This window comes from Pteropus vampyrus, unplaced genomic scaffold, assembly GCF_000151845.1.
Source record: "Pteropus vampyrus isolate Shadow unplaced genomic scaffold, Pvam_2.0 Scaffold166, whole genome shotgun sequence".
Classification (NCBI taxonomy): Eukaryota; Metazoa; Chordata; class Mammalia; order Chiroptera; family Pteropodidae; genus Pteropus; species Pteropus vampyrus.
In genome coordinates this window covers 2,623,156-2,633,094 of record NW_011888947.1, presented here as the reverse complement: position 1 = coordinate 2,633,094, position 9,939 = coordinate 2,623,156, and the positions used below count along the sequence as shown (strand labels likewise).

The window sequence follows — 9,939 nt, the reverse complement described above, 5'->3', positions numbered from 1 at the left end:
GAACGAGGGAGAAACTGGTTACGACTGGTGAACAATTATGGATTTCTAGGACCGAAGACCGCTTAATCTTATGTTGACTCCTCCATTTCATTTGTCGGTAAAAATTAATAAGGGAAGGAATCAATTGCAGTAGTTGACATCTGCCTACCCAAGCTCATATTATACTAAGTAAAATAATTTTATAGAAAAATATACAGTACGGAAGTAAGTTCTTTTTTTTTTTAAACACCTACAGCACCTGGTCTTCCTAGGTGGTCTCCCATCCAAGTACTAACCAGGCCCGACCCTGCTTAGCTTCCGAGATCAGACGGGATCGGGCGTGTTCAGGGTGGCATGGCCGTAGACAAGAAGTAAGTTCTAATACACTTCAGCAAGATCCTATTAAGAATGACTCAAGGTATCTGAGAGAATTAAATGACAGTAAAACACCTAAATAATACAAGCAACATGTATTTATCTGATGGACTACCAATCTCAGCACAGTGTTATAATTTGAATCCTGGAGAAAAGGTTGGAGGAACTGGTCTGATGTTAGAATAAATTTACCTGCTCCAGGCAAGATTCTAGTTAAAGAATTTAAAACTCAATATGTCACTACATAAATATTTCTACTCACAGTAAAGAGCACAAAAAATCTCTGATTCTTTTCTCCAACACAATTGTTCACCCACGGGCAGTGATGATCCATTTTCCGAATACATCTTTTGCAAATACTGAAAGAGACAGGTTTGATTTTCAGTATTCCCTACTCTGAGGAAACACAACCCCAGGCCATGTGTCCAACACACGGAATTGTAATGCTTGTCAGAGGCTGCTGAGGGGTCCTCCTGCTCGAGGGAAGGGGGCCGTGGTACCTGCGATGGTGGGTACTCGGTCTGGCCTAAGGGAGGGACCGTGGTACCTGCGATGGTGGGTGTTCGGTCTGGCCTAAGGGAGGGACCGTGGTACCTGCGATGGTGGGTGCTCGGTCTGGCCTAAGGGAGGGACCGTGGTACCTGCGGTGGTGGGTGCTCGGTCTGGCCTAAGGGAGGGACCGTGGTACCTGCGGTGGTAGGCACTAGGGCCGGCCTAAGGGAGGGGCCGTGGTACCTGCAGTGGTGGGCACGCTCGGGCTTGATACAGCAGCACTTTGGGCACTTGTAGATCACTTCTCCCGGCTTTAGCTGCAAACTCTCCATGTATTCCTTAGTGGCATTTCCTTTGGGTACCGCCCCCTACAGTTTAATAAGAATGTGTTTTAGTTAGAGAGAAAGAAAGATTAAAAATAGACTATATAAATGTAGGAATTAGTGTTAGATTTTATATATCATAAAATACTAATATTGCGGTAGGTGCCACTTAAAGCATATTAATATGAAAAATGTCTGTTAGGCAGGACCAGAAGGTTTTATTTTCCATAAAGAATAACGTGCATTAAAATGAACGCAAATACCTTATTATCCCTTCATGAACTGGTAAGTCACCTGTATTTTTTCTAGCTAATGCAAGATACACCAGAAGCAAGGTCTGTTTATTAAGCAAAGGGCAGCTTAAGGGCAGCTGATTGTCCCCAAGGGTGCCAGTACGTTCTGTCGCCACTTTTCCTTATCACCCCATTCTCATGGGCTTGGCCTGATAATGCTGCCCACAGTTTCCTATCAGCTGCAGTAGGGGAACATTGAACAAAACAATCTCACAAAGGACTTTATCTCGTGTTTTTATATGTAATGCATCTGTATCTGTCAACCTAATCAAGAGCACTCACACTCAAACCTGGAAAGTGTGGCCTGAGTACCCGACCCAACTCTGAGCCTGGCCATGGGGTCAGGGGCTGTAACAGTGCACTGCCCGTGCCCCAAGTGCTAGCGGAGCTGGAGAAGGATAAGCAATAGGGAAGCAATGGGAAGACGAGTTAGAGAAATGTGAACTGATGGCAAGAGGCAGAACGCTGACGGCCAGGAGCCTCACAGAACCACGCAGGCTGGAGGCCAGACGCGGGGAAGTGAGGCCTGTGCAGTGGGCAGCGAGGGGCTGAGTGGGCCGCAACAGGGAGGGCCTTGATCTTCAGGCGGTGGTGAGACGTAATGAAAAACGTGTCTGGAACATGACTCTGGGTGTGGTGGCAGGATGGACTAAGATAAGCATTCTGACCAGAGTGGATGGGGGTGTTCGAAATATCTAAACGCAGGAAATAAGATCTGAATCCCATTTCTTACCCCTCGGAGTCTGTACTTCATGCAGAAATGCACATTTCTAGAGAATAAGCCCCACTGAGCCACTGGGACCAACAGGCCAGGGGTGCAGTAATAAAGGGGCATGAAGAAAAGAAGCACAAGGAGATGGAAGGGTGGGAGCGAACAGCCCTGGGAAGACTGAGGTGTTAGAGGGGAAGGGGATGGTTAGGGACTCCAGTGGAGTCCTACTGGGCAGCACAAGTAGGAGCTGCGCTGGCACTATTTAAAGCCTGGATGTGCAGGCTGGACACTGGGGCCAGATCCGAACCTCTGCAGGGGAGGGGCTGACACCCAAGTTTGAAAAAGTTCAGCAGGCGAATGTGTCGTAATCTGGAGACTGATGACCACCGGCTTCACGGCCCCTGGTGAGCCAGGCTTAGGGCCCCGTGCCCCATCACCAGGAGGAAGTAAGGCCTCCAGGAGGTGCCCTGGGGACTTTGGGCACAATACGAGTGTTTCTAGCCAAACCCTCCACTATAAGTTGACTTCCCTCTGAACAAGTATCAGTCAGTTTCATCATCCTAATGTGGCGAAGCTGTTTTGGTCAAATTCCTAGCATTTCTTAACATTCACACTGTCTCCTTAAAGAAGGTAAAAAGGTAAGGGTTTAAACTCTTGAAATTTTTAAATCAGAATGTTGGGCACAACATTTTACTTAATTTACAAACCACAATTTTGAGTCTTTCAAGTTTCCCCCACCAATCCAGTCATATACATGCTCCTGGTGACAGTGTCACACATTTCCATAACAAGAGGAAATGAACAAGCCTTAAAACGCCACACATCTTAATTTTTATGAGACACGCGTGTACTTTTCCATAGTAAAAACAAATGTGACCGAATACCCTCTGGAAAGCAGAGCATTCCAACACTACCCATTTTTTTTAGAAAACAGCTTATGCTGTACCCACAAAGGGGTAGCCAATCGTTAGGTGATGCTTAGCAACTAGAGACCGGAGTTTAAGGCATTTCCTGGTTCCAGGCGTTCATTTTTGCTGCTCGGGACCCTGGTCAGGCAATGAAGCTCCTCAAGGAATTCAAGATGATTCCCCCAAAGCCCCACAGCCCATGACCTACGCCGTGATTCTGAGTCTTCTGAGGCATGCTTTCGCAGACCAGACACCCAGCAGAAGGGCCGGCCGCCACGCTCGGCTCGCACCAGCAGCTGGCTCCGTTCACGGTCCACCTCCGTTCACGGCCCGTTTCCTCGGCGCCAGTGGAGACCACTCTTCATTCCGTCAAAAGAACCTTCCAAACAGCTGAGGCACATTCCTCAAGCTCACATTTCTATTTTAACCACTTTCAGGGGATGTTTTCCTCCAAAATGCATCGTGCATGTTTCATACCCATCTCCCCAGGGCTGTGATCCTGGCACCAGGCCACAGCCATGTCTCTGGGCTGCTTCCTACCCTACCTGGTCCTACTGCTCCCCTTTTGCACAAAGTTCTCCTAACGGCTTTTTGATTTATTGCTGCCTCTTCTGGCACCTGACCTCACACTCTGCCCTCATCCACCTCTGACCCACCACTGAGGACACCAGACACCCACACTTAGGAAAAGTCAAATGTTCAGGGAAGTTACGCTTTGAAGAGCACACATTTTTTCCATATAGTTCCTTCTTGATCACCAATTGCCTGTCATGCATTCTGGATCCCTGGGACCTAACCAAAGAGGAGTTAAGCATGGGGCTTTCCCCTGGATCTCCCTACTAATTTATGAGAAACACAGGGGATGAAGAGCATGTTAAAATATGCTGAAAATTCCAGAGACGGAGGAAAGCTAAGAGATAAAGACTATTTTTCAATTTAAAAATCTCAAGAAAAAAAGAGAAAGGGGACCACAGGAATTAAAAGAGACACATTTAATGTGTCAACTCCAAAGTACCTTATTTGGAGCCTTATTCAAACAAAGGTGTAAAGGAACTGACAAAATCTGAACTCCAACTGTACAGGTGGTACAGAATTACTTGGTTGCTCCACATGAGCTATTAGCATTGCAGCGAGACTTTGAATGAAGAAGAGCCCTTATTTTTTAAAGATACACTCAAATATTTACAAATAAAGTTTTATAATGTCTGAGATTTACTTCCAAATATTCTGGGGCGAGGAAGAGAGGGAGTTAGGTAAGGGTACCGCTGACACCAGACTGACCGTGAAGTGCTAACTGGGGTTCACGACACTGTTTTCTCTCTACTTCCCTGTATGTCTGAAATGTCTGTAAGAATTTAACAAAAAGCGGGGCCTTTAGAGACAGACAAATCTTTTTCGAATCCCAGCTTCATCTCTTACTAGCTGTGGGGTCTCGTTTTTGGCTGTGGATGTACCACCCAGCTCTTCCAGGTGCTGGAGGATTAATGACAGAATGCCTCTGGCAGGGCGCCTGGAACAGGGCCGACGGCTCCCTCAAGGGAACCCTTCGTCGGGCACTCGGCAAATGTCCGCGGAGAAGGCTGATGCTCGTAAAAAAAGGCTGGGGATTCAGGACGGCAGGCTCTGGGGGAAGGTCTGTGGGCTCTAAGGTAGTGAGCGGCCCTTTTTTAATCATTCAATGACCTTGCACAATTATAAGTTCTCAGCGTGTTTCTGAATGTTAAGGTTGGTGAAAGTCTCATCTTCCAACAGTGGGGCTTTTTGCTTTATCATCGGATCTCCGCTCTGCTCCATCGAATGTCATGGGCCCCATCTTCCTTCCTGCTCCTCAAAGTGCCAATGACTTTTCTCAAATAACAAACAAAAGCCAATGCTAGCAAAGACTGACTTGTAGTTTAGTAAAATGACATGAAGTCCCAGTGGGGTTTCTGCCCCGCCCCAGGCTGGTGTGATGGTTTTAGCTGAGCCCACACTGGACCTTGGGATGGTAAAGCAAACTCCCTGAATGAGAGGACAAAGAGTGAACACACTTGACCCCGCTGGGCCACGCAGTCTCTCCTTCAGGAATGCGGATTTGGAACTTAACGATTCCAACCCCGTCTGGTCCATGGGGCTGTGCTTCTTCACTAGGCAGCAGGGAGAGCCAGGATGCTGAGCAAGACAGAATGCCCGAGGGACAGAGAAAGCCTGAGGGGCCTGTCCAGCTCTCCCCTCGGTCTACCTCTCGAACAGCGTCCACATCCCAGTTCTGCAGCCTGCGGGGTTCTTGGCAGGAATCTTGCCTTGGGTTCCTCAGTTTTATTTACACTGACTCCCAGAAGTAACTTGCCATCATTGTCTTACTATATGGCATGGCTGAAACAGTGACATCTAAATGGACAAAGGACTTGAATGGACGGCTGTCCAGAGACATCAGAATGGCCAAGCAGCACGAGAAAAGATGCGCGGCACCATTAGTCATTAAGGAAATGCAAATCAAAACCACAGTGAGATGCTGCTTCACACCCGTTAGGATGGCTATGGTAAAAAAAAGATGAACCACAATGTGAGGATATGGAGAAACTGGACCCTCGTGCACTGCTCGTGGGAATATAAACTGGTGCAGCCACTGTGGAAAACAGTCTGGCAGTTCCTCAAAAAGTTCAATGCAGAGTGACACATGACCCAGCAATTCTACTCCTAGGTACCTACCCAAGAGAAATGGAACAGGTCCACACAAAAACTTGCACACAAATGTTCATGGCAGCAATATCCTTAATAGCCCAAAGTGGAAACAACATAAATGCCCATCAATGGATGATGTTTATAAAGAAAATGGGGTCTATCCATACAGTGGAATATGATTCAGCCATAAAGAGGAACGAAGCACTGACACATGCTATCCATGGATGAGACCCGAAAACCTTGTGCTGGGTGAAGGAAGCCAGACATAAAAGGCCACATATTATATGGTTCAGTTTGTACGAACGTTCCAGACAGGCAAATCCACAGATACAGAGAGATCGGTGGTTGCCTAGGACTGGAGGATATAGGGGTCTGGGTAGTGATGGCTAAAGGGTACGAGGTGTGTTTTTTTGTGGGGGGAATGATAAAAATGTCTAAAATTGATTGTAGTGATGGTCGTACAATTCTGTGACTACAGTAAAAGTCACTGAACAATATACTTTAAAGGATGAATTTTGTGGTATATAAATTAAATTTCAATTGAAAAACTCTGACGTCCAAGATCTCAAACTCCTCCTCCACCTCGGTCCACCTCCCTCTCAGTGCTTCCCGGTCTCCGCAGTGACCCAACAGGTGAAATAAATATGCCCACTAGGAGGAGGCAGCATCCCGCACACACCTTCTCCCCACCACCTCGCCTCTCCCAGTTCTTGGGGCTTCCTGTAAGAGTTGTGAAGCCTTTTCCCAAAGGAGGAGAGGGGTGGGGACAGGAGCCGGACTGCCAAGGAGTGAAAGATAACTACACTTGGTAGAAGCAGCAAACACAGTCTGACGAGGAGTCTCAGCCCGGTCAACCCTCTTCCCCCGCCTGCCCCGGCCAACTGGGGACCTTTGTGTGGTCACACAAAGGATGGCCCCACCCAGTTTTCAGCATCCAGGAAGATGGTCAACACTAACAGGGCTTTTCCTACCATGAATGTTCGACTAGAAATGGTTAATCTGGCACCTATCCCTGTAACTGCTCCCTGTGGCCTGAGTACCTGACGTGTGGTGTTTCTGATGCAGCGAGGTGAGGGGACGGACACACACAGCGGTCAGGAGCAGGGTTTAGATGCCAGAGGGAGGCTCGTAAAGAGAAAGGAGAAGCAGGTCCTTTAAGTCCCAGAAGGCTATCAGACCGGGTTGCAGTCAAAGACTGCACAATCAGGCGAGGCTACAAAACCATGAGCAGAGCTGGCTGGGTCTGTAATACTGTCCTAGGCCTCTACTAAGCAGACAGATGACAGTAAATAATGCAGGGCGATACCCACCATGACATGAACAAAACATTAACTTCTTGGCACGTTTTTAGAGAAAGTTTACCAATAAACATGAGCCCAGTAGACTTTAACACACAAATCAGGAGCCCCGTACCAGTGGTTTGAAAGCACTCTCTTCACACTGTGGAAAGAACCTTTTTCAAACGAAACCCCACATGAACTGCTAATACCTGGCCAGGCACACCTGCAGCACAGCCCCGCTGATGGGGGAACCTCTCCCACTGGGCCTGCAGGCTGCCCACCCACAAGGCAGCCCCCCGGCACCTCCTCTGGCTCTGGGGTGAACCTGGAATCCACTGTCTGGAGGTGACTTCTGGCTGAGCTGCGAGGATCTGTACTGCTTTGTCTAACCTGAGGACATCTCAGAACCTCAGAGAAGCGGCCTCACACCCAGTGTGGAGGCTCTGAATCGAGGGGCATTCAAGACATCAGGAAGTAAAGGCAGTTCGCTGTGTGAGATATGGCCCATCTTTATCCTCAGGGCCACTGCTCCAAAGATAAGCCCATTACTCCGCCCTTGTTTTCATATATCTGTGTTAGTTCTCTCACTGTGCACTGGACCTGACCTCTACTTAGCAATTACTTCATCCAAAGTCACAACCCACACTTGATGGAACCAGTAATTGGTGAGCCCTGCCTCTGCTTTGCAGACAGGCTGAACCTTGACCTTTCACTGGCTAGAATGAGACAACTGCTCCAGATTTTATCTGAGACTTAAAAATAAGAGAATTATAAAGCTAGAGAGAACTTAGATATAATAACTAACCTTTAGCTCAAAGAAGTTAAAGTAGTTGCTTACAAAAGGCAATTAAAAGATTAGTACAGTGGTGAAATCTAGATCCCAGATCTCTCAGCTTTCACTTCAATCTTTAGAGAAACAAAATATTTAAACTAAGAGAGATTTTAGAAGTAATTGAGTACAACTGCTTCATTTGAATAAACAGCGGGATGGGAATGTGTCTCATAAACATACCATGATATCACTTCTATGTGATGCTTATTCTCCAATTAAGACACAAAAAATGCTACAAGCCCGTATCGAGGAATTAATAAAAACAGGTTACAGGAGCAAGAGGCCCTTCGCCACATGGTCTACGGTGTCGCACTAGAGCAGATACAAGAGAAAAATCCAGTAAGACAGCGAGCACTTACGGGGTCGGTGAGCATGGTTCTCAGGTGAGAAGACAGGGCGAGCACCGCTAGGCAGTTAAAAATGACTCCGTTGACCACAGAGTACCAGAAGTCTTTGGAAGGCAGCAGCATGACAAATGTCACCACAAAGTCTGCATAGACAACCAGAAGCCACGTCATGATGGCACAGATCATGCCACAGCTGTCACGGATGAACCAGACTCTGTCTGCCACATCGGCCTCGGAAGAAGAGGAGGACGAAGAGTCATAATTGTCATTTTCAGTCAGGAGGGGATGGTGTTCGACATCGCGGAGCCGGTGTCCTGATGACGGCATGATTTCCCCGACGCACCCTAGAGGGAGAATGGACAGAGCTGATGAGGCTCACGGGGTGCACACTGTCACCTAGCCAGCTACAGCCACAGATGGACAAAGGTAATGAAAAAAAGAACAAGCCAGATGCAGAATCACAGCACTCAAATTCCCAAGCCACAGTGGACAGAAAGCTTCGCCACTGCTGCCATCCACCACCTACGCCAACAAGCCCCGTGTGGCCTGCTCTGCCTGTGCTGGCTGCACGGTTCACCTTACAGCTCTTGCACAGACAAGACCGCCAGCATGATGGACTGGTGACAAGCAAACGACTACATCTCTACGCATTTTTATGCTGGCCCACGACACACTGAGCCCATAGTTCTGACTTGGGTTTTCTCAATCTGATTCTCAGTTTACTTTCACTTCTCCATTTTAACTCTGATGACATGTGATCATGTTTTTCACGCAGGCTCCCATTTTTATCTCTATCTTCCTGAACTCTATACGGTTTCTAGAATGCTCTTCCTCTCTATTTTAATCTTCTGAAGTTTAGTTCACTCATCAGTCCATTCTTCTGACATCTTTCCTATATTTTCTAAAGTCCCCGATACCTGAGAATATAATGGGATCCAATGAAACGAACAAAAAAAACTTGCACTTGTCCTAGGAACTTGTTTTGCTGCTTCTCTTATCAGTATTTGAAATGAGCAGCAGTGCTCATGATAAAGACGAGGGAAACAGAGTCAGAGTTCATTTGACGTTAGTGTTCAAGGGATAGAAAACCACTGACAGCGTTTTATCAAATGATCCAAGTGCTTTCTCAGCGCAGGTGTGCTGCTCATTTTTCAAACACACACAGGGCCGGAGACCCTCCCGATGCGAGGGAGCGGGAGTGGTGAGAATGAATGCTCTTGGAACCAGGTCTGCTGCCAGTGATTACCGGCACAGTCTTTCGAATGTGCGTTCTTTTTTTCCTAAACGCAACTGAAGCACAGTAATTACAAAAACATTTAATGGATCAATGAATCTGACTAGAGTTCATATTTTGCGGAATTCCCTGTTGATATAAAAATACTGACTGGTACAAGAGAGAACTGAAACTGTTTCTTATGGTCAGTAAAATAACTCTGCCCTTAGATCAGACGAAACAGCTTAAAAAATTTTTAAGTGAAATAGAAGAAACTTAAAGAATGTGGGCAGACCTTAGCCAGCCATTCTTTCAGCTAGCATTTACTGAATGCTACATCATCCAGATCTGTCTGCCCAACTCCCCTGCAAACACCTCTGCTGAGTCCATTCTCTCCATACAACCTCACTCACCCTGTGGGGCCTAACGTTTCTCTCTTCCAAGCAAGTCAGCCCAGGAAGATAGTTCTCCTTCCTCTGAGGAGTGCTCTGAGAAGGGTCTCTGCACATCAGACATGACTA

General features: G+C 47.1%; 2 protein-coding genes and 1 non-coding gene across 6 annotated transcripts in view; 1 reads left to right on the top strand and 2 right to left on the bottom strand.

Annotated features, from left to right (window-relative positions):
- The window catches only part of KIAA0513 (KIAA0513 ortholog), a 122,226-nt gene that overhangs the window by 29,675 nt on the left and 82,612 nt on the right, over positions 1–9,939 (top strand). The gene's annotated exons all lie outside the window — the stretch shown is intronic.
- The window catches only part of ZDHHC7 (zinc finger DHHC-type containing 7), a 29,815-nt gene that overhangs the window by 2,481 nt on the left and 17,395 nt on the right, over positions 1–9,939 (bottom strand). For all 4 annotated transcript variants that reach the window (XM_011370273.2, XM_023536666.1, XM_011370274.2 and 1 more), the window contains exons 3-5: positions 8,218–8,549; positions 1,090–1,214; positions 617–713 (exon numbers count right to left, since the gene is read on the bottom strand). In XM_011370273.2, coding sequence (XP_011368575.1) covers positions 617–713; positions 1,090–1,214; positions 8,218–8,532 — 537 coding nt within the window. In that variant the 5' untranslated portion in view covers positions 8,533–8,549. The remainder of the gene's footprint in view (positions 1–616; positions 714–1,089; positions 1,215–8,217; positions 8,550–9,939) is intronic.
- On the bottom strand, positions 227–345 carry LOC111745818. The gene has a single exon (XR_002782806.1). It is a non-coding gene; the product is annotated as a 5S ribosomal RNA (ribosomal RNA).